Genomic DNA, 13,328 nt, shown 5'->3' on the forward strand with positions numbered 1-13,328 from the left:
AACGTAGAACACAGGAGAAGGAATCCGTACAAGGAAATCGCAAAGGAAGGAAGAAGGAGACTGAAAATCGCGAAGGAAGAAGGAGATTGTGAAATCGAATGAGGAAGGAGACCGAAAATTGGAAAATTTGGAATCGAAAGACTGGAAATTCGAAAAGAAAAATATGGAAACGGAAAAAGAACGATGGGATATTGGAAAGAAAAAGGAAAATTCGATGGGATATTTTTGTCATTTTAAAAATATTTAACATAACAAAATTAAATAAATTAATTAAAAAAGTTTCCATATTTGCAATTTATAAAATTGGGTTTACAGAAGCTTTTAATATCGTTAAAAAATATTTTAAAGAAATAAAACACACCACTTTTAGCTCCTTTCGTTAAAATCAAACCTTGCTCCAGTCCTCTCCAATCTTCAACGTTCGGCCCCTCCCCTCCAATCAGACGAAGCCGGCGACCGCCACTCACCCTCTACGATCAGAAGACGCCCGATACTGCAACTCCGAGCTGACTAGCCGCTCTTGCCTCCGTTTTGGTTACTTGCTGTCTCGGTTTAAAGGTTTTTCCGTTCTTTTTTTTTTCTTTTCTTTTTTTGTGTATCAATGTTTGAGGAATGTTTCAACTGGTTTGACAGAAATATATGTATTATATTTATATATATGCTTTTTTTATTCATTACTTCATATTAATATGTAGTCCCAACGGAGATATTAAAATTTATATGAAACATGGTTTAGGCCTTCGGTTTTTGGTTGCATTTAAAAAAAAAACGTGAATTTTTGTATTTATTTAATGTGTAATTTGTACACATATGGTGTGAGTTTGTGGAATATTATCTGGATTTTTTGGTATGGTTTAATCAGATTTGATGTGTTCTTTGGAAAGGTGTATCTTAATGTTTTTGTTTTGAGGACATTTTTTTAATGAATTCGTTCTATTTTTTATGCTAGAAGGCAGCTTCCTCCTCGTCTACATCTACCAATAGTAGTCGATCATCCATGTTTTTACATTTTGTTTTGGATTTTGCATTTGTATTATAGTTTGGAACTTTTTAATGAACTCAGACAAGTAATGTACACTTTATTTACGTTTTTAAGAAGTATTGTTATGTTTTAACATATATGAGTAATTTATCTCAACTAGTATCACATATATTATTTTAAAAAAATAAAAAATTGTAATGTGTCTCTAACTCGTCGTGTCATGTCACATGTTGCGTGTGGATGTTCGTGCTTCCTAGTTTATAGAGAGGTGGAAGGGAGCATTCTTTTGTGCCCTTTAAGTTGGGTTCTAAGGTGGTGGTTATATCGCATCTGGAATTTGCTGATGATATGATGTTCTTCTGCTTTGATAAAGAGGACTCCTTTTTTATCCTTAGTTACATTCTGGGATTCTTTGAGGCGATGTCAGGCTTAAAACTAATAGGAGTGTCATATTTTTGGCATAAAGAAATCGTGAGCAAGAAAAGCTTATTAGATGGGTGGCTCTGTTTGGTTGCAAAGTTGGGTCTTTTCCCTCTTCCCATCTCGACCTCCCCTTGGGAGGAGGTAATATGAGTGCTCTCTTTTTGGGATGCCCCCCATGGATAAAATAAGGAAGAGGTTAGCTTCAAGGAAGAAAAAATTCTTTTCTGAAGCTGGGACGTTAAGTCTAATCAAATCAGTGCTGATTGCTGAATGGTATTCCCATTTATTACTTTTCCTTTTTTGCACGTCTTTTTTGGTTCACAAAAGCATTAAGAAGCTCATGAGAGACTTCCTCTTGGAAGTGGTTGAGGAAGGGAAAGGGTCTCATCTGGTTAGCTGGGAAGTTGTGGGAAAACTTGTGAATTGGGAGTGTTAGAGTTTGAAAATTTAAGGTTACCCAACAAAGCCCTGTTGGCTAAATGGTTTTGGCGTTTTGCTCTTGAGCCCAAATCCTTGTGGCATAGAATTATTGTGAGCAGACATGTGTTAAGACTCTTCAACTTTCGATTGATATATTTCCTTTCAAAAACTGATTACAGCCCAAAAAACACAATGAACAAACTTAATCCCACAATATGGGACTATCACAAGGAAAGCTTAACGAGCAACAAAGCTGAATAACAAAACACAAAACAGAATAATACTCAGACTCTCTAAAATAACATTCACATCGACCAGCAGACTATATAGACATAAACGGAATGATAAAACCTGGTTCTGCACCCTCCCCTCTCAGGAGATGGCTACCACTGCCCCCTTTTCCTCTAAAACATTTTCTGCCCTTCCCTGTGCCTGCTGTCCCCTTTTTATTACCCACTACTAACTAACTGTGGGTCCCCCTTCTTGGTCCCCATCCTCCTTGCTTTCTTCCCATCCCCCACGTGTCTCCTCGGTATTGGTTTCATGGCCACGACCTTCCCTGCCACCTGTTTCCCCCTCATTGGTTTCATGTTTCTTCTTATTCCTCCTATTATACGTAAATAAGATAGGGGGCCTAGCATCACTCTCCTCTTCCAAATCCACCTTGTCCTCAAGGTGGAACTCCGGGAACTGGTACTTCATGTCAGCGCAATTCTCCCATGTTGCCTCGTGTGGCGGCAGTCCCTTCCAGCTGATCAATGCTTCCCAATCATTAGTTGCTGGATTCTTTCGATAGCTGTAGACTTCTTCGGGCTGCGTGATCCATTCATGGTTTTCATTCATGTATGGATTCAATGGTTGCACCGTTTCGCCTCTCCTAACAGCTTTCTTCAGCTGTGACACATGGAACACGGGGTGGATAGCAGCATCCGCAGGAAGTTCGAGTTTGTATGCTACTTCTCCGATTCTTTCTAAGATCCGATAAGGCCCGAAGTACTTTGCTGACAGCTTTTCATTCCTTTTCTTTCTAAGTGATGTCTGCCGGTAAGGTCGTAATTTGAGGAACACCAAATCCCCTTCTTGGAATTCAACTTCCCTTCTCTTGGTGTCAGCCTATTTCTTCATCCTTTCTTGAGCTATTTTCATGTGTTCCTTCAACGCCCCTAGTGCGATATCTCTGTCTTTCAACTGCTGGTCGAGTGTCGAATTTGGTGTCTCCATGTCTCCATAGTACACCAGTGGAGGGGGTAGGCCTCCATAGACAGTTTGGAAAGGGGTGATGCCAATCGAACTGTGATAGGTAGTATTGTACCAGTATTCTGCCCAATGTGTCCACTGACTCCATTCGTGCGGTCTTTCCCCACAAAAACACCTCAAATATGTCTCAACACTCTTGTTCACCACCTCGGTCTGACCATCTGATTGTGGATGATAGGAGGAGCTTCGGTTCAGCTTAGTGCCTGCTAAACGGAATAGTTCTTTCCAGAAATGACTTAGGAAAACCTTGTCCCTATCAGACACTATCGATCTCGGATACCCATGAAGTCGGATCACTTCCCTGACAAAAGTTTATGCCACTGTCTTGGCTGTGAAAGGATGCTTCAAAAGCAGGAAATGACCATATTTACTCAGTCTATCCACCACCACAAGTATCACATCCCACCCCTTGGATTTTGGCAACCCTTCAATGAAGTCCATGGAGATGTCACTCCATATTGCGTCGGAAATTTTCAATGGCATCAGTAGCCTTGCCGGTGACAATGTTGAAGACTTATTTCGCTGGCATATCGCGCACTCTTCACAATACCTCATAATGTCCTTCTTCATGCCCTTCCAGTAGAGCTCCCCAGTCAACCGCTTATACGTTCTTAAAAATCCCGAGTGCCCCCCGAACACTGAATCATGGTAGGTGTGTAATATTGTAGGTAGCAGAGTGGAGTTGCTTGGAATCACCAGCCGTCCTTTAAACTTCAACACCCCCTGGTGCAGAGTGTAATGGGGTATCTCCATCCCTTGCTCTTCGATCAATCTAATGATTTCTTGCAGCGCGGGTCCTGCCTTGTTTCTTCCTTGATGATATCCACATCTATCATTGTGGGGGCTGTGATCTGATTCAACTGTACGGCTGGTGAAATTCGGGACAGGGCGTCAGCGGCTTTATTCTCCAGTCCTGGCTGGTAGGTTACTTCGAACGAATATCCCAACAGCTTCGCGACCCATCTTTGATACTGAGGTGCACAACACGTTGTTCCAACAGAAACTTCAGCGACCTTTGGTCTGTCTTCACCGCGAACTTCCTTCCTAGCAAGTACAGCCGCCATCTTTGTACTGCATAGACTACGGCAATCAACTCTCTTTCATACACCGGCCGCGCTCTGTCTCGCATACTTAGTGTTTTACAGAAATAAGCTACGGGCGTCAACACCGCCCCAACCCCAAATCCTGAAGCATCTGATTCGATTTCGAAGGGCAGATTGAAGTCGGGCATGGCAAGTACCGGTAGAGTCATCATGGCCTTCTTCAACTTATCAAAAGCAGTCTCAGTTTCAGCATCCCACTTGTACGCCCCTTTCTTCAACAGTTGGGTGAGTGGCGCTGCTATTGCTCCATAGTCTTTGACAAAGCGCCGGTAGTAGCCGGTCAGCACAAGGAATCCCCGAACTTCCCTCACATTGGTCGGAGTTGGCCATTCACTAACCGCTCTTATCTTTTCCGGATCTGCTTCAATGCCCTGTTCCGAAATGAAATGCCCCAAATAACTGATCCGAGGCTTTGCAAAACTACACTTCTCCAAATTCGCATATAACTCCTTTTCTTTCAGCAGTCCTAAGACCACCTCTAAGTGCTGGATGTGCTCGTCTATCCCTTGGCTGTAGACCAAAATATCATCGAAGAATACCAACACAAACCGTCTCAAGTATGGCTTAAACACCTGAGTCATCAGTGCCTGAAAGGTCGATGGAGCATTCGTTAATCCGAACGGCATCACTAAGAATTCGTAGTGCCCTTCATGAGTTCTGAACGCGGTCTTTTCGATGTCCTCGGGGCACATCCTAATCTGATGGTATCCGACTTTGAGATCTATTTTGGAAAATACACTAGCTCCCTTCAATTCGTCGAACAATTCTCCTATCACCGGTATTGGGAACTTGTCTGGGATCGTCACGTTATTCGATGCTCGATAGTCTACACAAAACCTCCAACTCCCGTCTTTCTTCCTTACCAACAGCACCGGGCTGGAATAAGGGCTTTTGCTCGGTCGTATGATCCCTGAGGAAAGCATTTCGTCTACCAATCGCTCCATCTCTTCCTTCTGATGGTGCGCATATCGGTATGGCCTGACATTCACGGGGTCCGTTCCACTCTTCAGGTAGATGTGATGATCAATACTGCGCTGTGATGGGAGTGCTGTGGGCCATTCGAACATGCTAGCAAACTGCTTTAACAGGGTCGCTATTGCTTCTTCATCCTCCCTCCCCTGCCCTCTGTCTTGTTCATGTTCTTCTAACAGTCCACATTCTATGGTTCGACATTCTACAAGGAATCCCTGATCGTCTGCTCCCCAGGATTTCATCAAGTTCTTCAAACTCACCCGTGTTTTGGTGAGGCTCAGATCCCCTTTTATCACAACCTTCCTTCCCTGGTGATGGAAGGTGAGCATCAGCTTTTTCCAGTCGACTTCCGTCACCCCCAGAGAATGGAGCCACTGCATACTTGAGATCATGTCAACCCCTCCCAACTGCAGTGGTAGGAAGCTATCCTTCACCTTCCAGCCTTCCAATTGTACTTCGACATCTCGGCACACTCCCTTCCCCTTAACTGCCGTTCCAGACCCTAGGATCACCCCATAGTTCGATGTCTCCTGCAGCGTCAATCCCAGTTTGGTCACCAATTTTTCCACGATGAAGTTGTGGGTAGCCCCACAGTCGATTAGGATTACCACCTCTTCTTCTCCCACCCTTCCTTTTACCTTCATGGTCCCTGGGTTGGTCAGTCCCACCACTGAGTTGAGAGACAGTTCAATGTTCAGGTTCTCCACATTCTGGACTTCTACTTGTTTCATCTCAGCTTCGGCATCAAAGAACTCCTCTTCCACTATCTCCAGCTCCTCCTCTCCTTCTCTAACTACCAGCATTTGGAGTTCTTTATGTTCCTTTGACTTGCATCGGTGTCCTGCAAAATACTTCTCCCCACAACGAAAACATAATCCCTTTTCCCTCCGGGCTTGGAACTCTGCATCTGACAGTCGTTTCGTGGGTCCTTCCCGACGGTTATCTCCCGTGGCTACCTCTCTCAGAGTTATTGTTCTCATTGGCCAACTTCCCCCGGTCAATCCCTCCTTCGTGGCTGTTGAACCGGTGTTCTTAGTCTGTTGACTTTTATGGTCGGATTTAACGTCGTAGGCACTAATCAGCCCACATTCCTTTCGGACCAGCTCCCTGTTTTCTATCTTTAATGCCAACTTCATCATTTGGGCCAGCCCATTGGGCTCCAGGGTTTCCACTTCCGACTTCAACCACGGGTTTAGCCCATTCATAAATGTTTCCTCTAACACCACCGTGGGCAAGGAAGCCACCGGTGCTAGTAGCTTGTCGAAACGGTTCCGGTATTCCTCGACGGTGGTCTCTGTTTGATCGTTAAGAATCGGCCCACCAACGTTCCTTCCCTGGTTGCTCGGAACCTTACTAACATTTTCTGTTTCAAGTCATCCCATTCGGCAAATGCTTTCCGCTCTTCTTGTGACCGGTACCAGTCCAACGCTGGCCCATTGAAGCTGATCACTGCCACTGTGAGTTTCTCCGAATCCGACAAGTTATGTATCTTGAAGTAGCGATCTGCTCTGAACAGCCACGAGTCGGGGTCTGTTCCATCGAAAACTGGCATCTCCACTTTCTTAAACTTACTTCGATCAAGCGTTCGTTCTTCCGCTGTTTTTGCTTCCAACTTTGGTTCTTCAACAGTCGCTGGGGAGGATGCTTCAGCCATGGTAACCTTGCTGGTGGATCCTTCTTCTATCTTTCTTCCCGGTGTATCGTCCTTAATGATTCCTTCAATATACTTCAATATCACCTGCTGCTGCTGTGCTTGTTTGTCGATTTGCGAGTTCATCTCCGCAATATTTTTGGCCAACAATGCTATGTTCTCTTCAATCATCGGCAACCTTTTCATCTCCAGCTCCACTGTTTCCAACCGTTCCTCCGCTGCTTTCGTCATTGTTACGATTTGCCCAGGTATGATGCTCTGATACCAATCTGTTAAGACTCTTCAACTTTCGATTGATATATTTCCTTTCAAAAACTGATTACAGCCCAAAAAACACAATGAACAAACTTAATCTCACAATATGGGACTATCACAAGGAAAACTTAACGAGCAACAAAGCTGAATAACAAAACACAAAACAGAATAATACTCAGACTCTCTAAAATAACATTCACATCGACCAACAGACTATATAGACATAAACGGAATGATAAAACCTGGTTCTGCACCCTCCCCTCTCAGGAGATGGCTACCACTGCCCCCTTTTCCTCTAAAACATTTTCTGCCCTTCCCTGTGCCTGCTGTCCCCTTTTTATTACCCTCTATTAACTAACTGTGGGTCCCCCTTCCTGGTCCCCATCCTCCTTGCTTTCTTCCCATCCCCCACGTGTCTCCTCGGTATTGGTTTCATGGCCACGACCTTCCCTGCCACCTGTTTCCCCCTCATTGGTTTCATGTTTCTTCTTATTCCTCCTATTATACGTAAATAAGATAGGGGGCCTAGCAACATGGTCTTCATCCTCGTGATTGGGTGGTGAAAGGGGTCAAAGGCATGAACCGAAATGTCAACTCCCCTCCTTTTCCCATTTTGTTTTTGTGTCGTGGGAGATGAAAAGTGCTATAGGAAATTAGGGTTTATTGGGTTTATTCTTATTTAATATTTTCCATATTTGTATTTTTCCTTTATTGGTAATTTGTTCTCTATTTATTCACAAATGTAATAGGTTATTAGGTTATTAAGAAGAAGAAACGAACCAACTCTTTCTTGAAGGCTGGAAATTCTCTTCCTCATGCTATGCTTGACACTAATTCTTGATAATTGCTATCCTTCAGCAGAACTTCTCTTAACCCAGTCATTTCTCATGGTTCCTCCCACCTCAACGAACTACATTTCAGTGATTCCCATCAGCTAACTAACTTCCCCCTCCACAACCGATATTTTCCCCCACCTTTCCATTTTTATCCTTTCGTTTATAAGTGTGTACAATTCGAGGCCTTGCAGAACAATAGAGTGTTTTGAGAGTGGAGAGGAACCCTAGTGAGCTTTAGGCTTTGGCGAGGTTTCATGTTTCTCTTTAGGCTTAAGTTTTGAAGATTTTTTTTGTAATTATTCCCTAGGCAACATCTTACTTAGTTGTAAACCCTTTATGCATTGGGGTTTTTTGCGAGCTTGGTTTTTTTGTATGCTCTTGTATTCTTCCATTTTTTCTCAATGAAAGTTGTTTCTATAGAAAAATGTGGGATCCCAAAAACAAAACTCTTATTCGTATTTATTCCTTAAAGTTGTTTTTATTTCTTTATTTTAAAATCTTTGGATTTACCATTTTAACCAATTTTGAGTTTTACATTTATGAGTAACATCAGTAAACTTTTCTTTGGAAAACACGGTTAGTTACTCCTCCACTTTCTCAATGGACTTCCTCAATTAAAGTTTTGTGAATGATTTTATTTCATGTGTGCTATTGGAAATTAATGGATACCTTTGTTGATGATAGGTGTTGGTTTGCGTGGGGGTGGAGATGAAAGTAAAAGTTTTGCGTATCCTTTATATATCTAAGCCTGTACATTCTCTAAATATTTATTGCTATATGGGGTCACATTTTTTCCCTCAAACTTTGCATTGATGAAAAAAAAAAGAGAATAATGCTCAAGTTATATAAATCTTAAAGGAGTGCAAGAAAACAAAAAACTAGAAGTGCAACAGATATATAAACAAGCAACTATAACACTAATAGAGGAAATATTAAGCATGTGAAATAAGACGTAAAACTTAAATAGAGGAGCCAATAAAATGATGTAATCGAGTTGGGATGAGTTGACCCCAGATGAATAAAAAGCTACTAGTGAGGAGCTACCTTGAAAAGGACAACAAGACCTTTCAAACCAAAGTACCAAAAACAAGGCCTACAATGCTTAAACCCAAAGAACTGTAATCTTCCAGCAACTCTTTGCACCAAAAACAAATTAATAGCATTTTTATCTGTGAGAATTTCTTTAAAGCTACAAATGGATTTGACCCGAGACCATGAGAGATCCAAGAATTGATTCAAATTATATTAGAGAGCTTTGCTCCCTCATGTTGATGTCGATGAAAATTTGGGTTATATACTTCTTAATTAGAGCCAATAAATGTCAACCAAATAAGAACATTTGGATGGAATTTGAGGAGATAGAAAATGGGATGTCAACCATTGGTTCTATTAAGCTCAAATTTGCAACTTCATATGCTTATAAATTTTCGAACTTATTTGGTGGAAAGCCTCTGACTTGGTTATGTTGAAACGCCCCTTGGAGATAATCCTGTTCCTTATCTTTGGAACTCAATGATAGAAAGAATCTCTAGAAGATCTTATATGTATGTATATAAAAATTCTCTATGTGATTGAATAGATAAAAACAGCTCATCTATATGCACTTTATTTCTAAGAGGGATTGACGAACTTTTATTCAATTCGTCTTGTCTAGCTTCACCGTTGATTTCATTTCCATCTTTCAGTTGCCTAGCAAAGTTGCTTCAACGTTTCAATGTAGAATGAGGAATGTCCTTTTGGCTACCAAAGGATTTGATGATGGTATTAATCGTATTTTATTAGAACGAAATTTCTAATGCCAAAAATGGTGGTCGGCTTGGCCTTGCCAAACTCAAAGAGGCCAATATAGATCAAATGGATCCAGATTACCCCAAAAGAGTCTACACACGTACCTGATTTTCATCTGTGCTCCACAAATTGCCATGGCAAACTTTGAAGAAATAGCCCTTGAAAACTTTGTGTTACATGCAAGTCTCTCTTACAGTTTTCTTTGGTTTCAAGATTGGCAGTAGCAATAATATTAGCTTTTATGGAATGACGCTCTTTCCTTATATTTCCCTGCTTTAAGGTAGGAATTCAGAGGTTTTTCATCATCTCTTTCTACCCTGTTGAACTACTCGAACTTTTGCTCTTTCCTTTTCTCACAATTAAGCTTGAATTGGTTATCCATGTCCAACAACTCATGCCATTGTTGAGGTCCTTTTGGGCCGCCTCTTTTGGGGCAAGGGAAAGTTTATTCGGAAGTGTAGTCTTGAGTGTTTTGTGGGATGCTTGGGTTAAAACCCACAAAATCGTCCAACGAAAAATTTTCCACTTTATAAAATTAGGTCGATTAGTCACTTGAAGTTTCTTACATTGTGTTCTTTTCTGGTACCTCCCTTTTGTACTTTAAATATCTTTTCTCATTGATGTGTTTGGCTTGATTTCTTGTCATGTGCCTTTTTGTATCTCCTTTTTCTTGTCATTTTCTATCAAGTATAATAACATTTGAATTCTGTACCTGTCAGTATGATAGCTTTGTTGGCTGTTGCATAATATTCATCTGCATCAATACATTAGAAAGGATTTCTTTCAAAATTTTAATCTACTATATCTGCAATTAGATTTTCCTTGACTTAGATGCCCTCCATAAACATATGTTCGGGGTTCAAAAAGAGTATGTTCCCACATTTTTTTCCTTATAGTTCCTACCCTTGGCTGAGTATAATTAACTATATTGTTATCCTCCCTTCCGTAAAATATAGGTGGCATGCTGTTGCATCATGGACTTGGAATGCCCAAGATGAAACATGTGGAATTTGTAGGATGGCCTTTGATGGTTGTTGCCCTGATTGCAAGCTCCCTGGAGATGATTGCCCATTGAGTGAGTCAACTTGCATTGTCTTCATATCCTCAAACCTTTTCTTCTACTATCAATCATTGCAACTCATAGTTGATTCGTGTTGTTTAAGATTATACACACACAAACACATATTAAGAGAGCTCGAAAAACCATCGAATTGGTACTCTACTTAACTACTAATTGAAGGTTGCACCGTGCTTTTGTAAATTCCTTGGTCATTTATTTTTCCTTGAACATGATGGTAATGACCCCTTTATTTTGTTTTTCTTTAAATGCAGTTTGGGGTGCATGCAACCATGCTTTCCATCTTCATTGCATCCTAAAATGGGTGAATTCACAGACTTCTCAGGCTCATTGCCCCATGTGCCGCAGAGAATGGCAATTCAAGGGGTGATATCGCAATTGTATTACTTGTGACTCACCGACTATTTGGACATTCGGTCCCTAGTTAGGTGTTGCTGTGAGACAGTGGGCCTTAGCTAACGAGGTAGCTCTTTGAGCTATTTTAAGGTTACATTTCTTCAGTGTATTATATAATATGATCGGGAATTGAAGCCGAGTTTGTGTTTCTCAAGTCTTATCGAGTCCCACCTTCTTTGTATGCTTGGATAGGACCTTACAAGACGAACGAGCAGGGTTGAAGTTTGATCCTATTAGGATTAGATGACATGTGAAATAACCATTAATTTTTTGTTTTCTATCTGTCATTGGCTGTTAGAGAGTTGGAATTGTGGAAATGGTTTGCATTTGTAGAATTCATATTTATAGTTCTTTTTAAGTAGAGTTTTTCTCAAGTGCAAGTGTGTGTTTACTTTATATGCTCATCGATGTTACTTTTTATACGATACTTTCTACAGCCTACAGGCGATGGTAGTCAAAATCTTTTGTAACCACACCCACACCTTGTACCTCTTTGAAACGGTTGGAAGTTGACCTTTTTGTATGTTGTTAAAGAGATCGTGTCAGCTCTCCTCATTGCCTATGGGCTAAGAAGCATTGGCATTCCTAAAATGCGCAAGTGTCGTTGTCAAACATGTTTCCGACACCGACATGTCCCGACATGTCGTCGAAATGGCTTCGACATGGCCAAAACACGGCCATGACCCGATTGGAGAAAAAAAGCCCATGGAAATGGCCCATTAGTTCGGCCCAATGACAATAATTATTAGGCTTATTTTTTAAAAAACTTCACATACTCCACCCTCTCTTTTTCAATTCTCTCCACCAGGCCACCAACCCTCTCTACCCTAACCACTCTTTCACTGGTCGCTATTGCTGCCCATTTCTCTCGTCGGTCATGTGAACGCGTCTAAGAGAGTTAACATTTTTTTTTTTTTTTAATTTTAAATTTTATGGTTCTAAACTTGTTATTTTGCTGTTTTTAATTGGAATCCTTGTTATGTAATATGTTTATATATGGCATATACTTAACTTTTTTTAGTAAAAAATTAATTTGTCCTTAATGTGTGTATCCTTTTTTTAAAAATGGCGTGTTGCCATGTTGCGTGTTGATATCTATGCTTTGGTAGCCTATTGGGAAAGAAGGTTTAAGATTTTAGTCTTGATCAGTAATGCACCAAACCTTGGTTTTCCTCTCATTTCTCCACCGTTACCTGCTTACAGCAGTTATTGGATAACGTTTCCCAACAATGTAAATGGATTCTTTTTGTGAGTGTTATTGGTTTTAGGTTATGATTTTAGGACTGAACCTAATTTTCTTTTTCTTTTTTTTTTGCTTGTTAAAAAGAATTAAATTTTCTTTGAATGAATTAAGCTACAGTTTACCCTTGAGATTAGTTATGGGCTCTTTTCTATGAATGAAATGATTTTGCCTAAATGAGTCTAACATTAATTGTTGATAACCATAAAAAGTTCTCATTCCACTATTTTATTTAAAAACATTTTAAGTGTTGTGTCTAAAAAGGAGCAGATATCTCAGAATCCTAGAACATATGAAGTAATGGTTTTCCTCAAGAATGCAACTTTTAATCATTGATATGAAAAACAAATTTTGGCTGAAGGATCTTTTCTTTTTCCTTTTTTTTTTCTTTTTTGAAAGAAAAGTAACAACCAAGGGATCTAAATATGCTCAAGCCCCTTTAAAAGGAATTGTTGGCCATTGCAAGCTCAAAACCGATGTATGGGTGAATTGGATTCTAACACCTATATGACAGCACTTTGAAGTCTATTTACAAGGTTTAGTTAGCAAACTAAAAAGTTATTGTGAACATCAACAGTTCAAACATCAAATTATTAAGTAAATTTTATTTTAATAATTTTAGTGTAATTTTAATAATTTTCAATTTTCAATTTTTATCTTTTTTTCTCTTTTTCTATCTTTCTTTTAGTGATATAAGTATGAGTGATTTACTCATTTTACTATATTGTATTAGAGTTTTGTTTGGAAGGCTATTTAGAAGCTTGACGTTGTTCAAGAGTCAAGTTTTAGGATTCATTGAATTTGGCCTTAATGCTTTCAGTTCAAAGTTAGCGAGGGTGTTCCTTGAATTTTGCAACCCATGTTGCGATATATAATTTATCTATATCTTATGAGGTGTTCGAATTTTGGATGAGAAATTTTTTCTAT

General features: G+C 40.2%; 1 protein-coding gene across 1 annotated transcript; it reads left to right on the forward strand.

The window, feature by feature from the left end:
• The first annotated feature begins 318 nt into the window (after positions 1 to 318).
• Positions 319 to 11,535, forward strand: LOC103500407 (anaphase-promoting complex subunit 11). The gene is made up of 4 exons (XM_051086337.1): positions 319 to 558; positions 8,584 to 10,555; positions 10,644 to 10,762; positions 11,020 to 11,535. Exons 2-4 carry the CDS (start codon positions 10,536 to 10,538, stop codon positions 11,133 to 11,135), a joined length of 255 nt encoding a protein of 84 aa, XP_050942294.1. The 5' UTR covers positions 319 to 558; positions 8,584 to 10,535; the 3' UTR covers positions 11,136 to 11,535.
• Positions 11,536 to 13,328: the final 1,793 nt, after the last annotated feature.

Source organism: Cucumis melo, chromosome 1 (genome assembly GCF_025177605.1).
Source record: "Cucumis melo cultivar AY chromosome 1, USDA_Cmelo_AY_1.0, whole genome shotgun sequence".
Classification (NCBI taxonomy): domain Eukaryota; kingdom Viridiplantae; phylum Streptophyta; class Magnoliopsida; order Cucurbitales; family Cucurbitaceae; genus Cucumis; species Cucumis melo.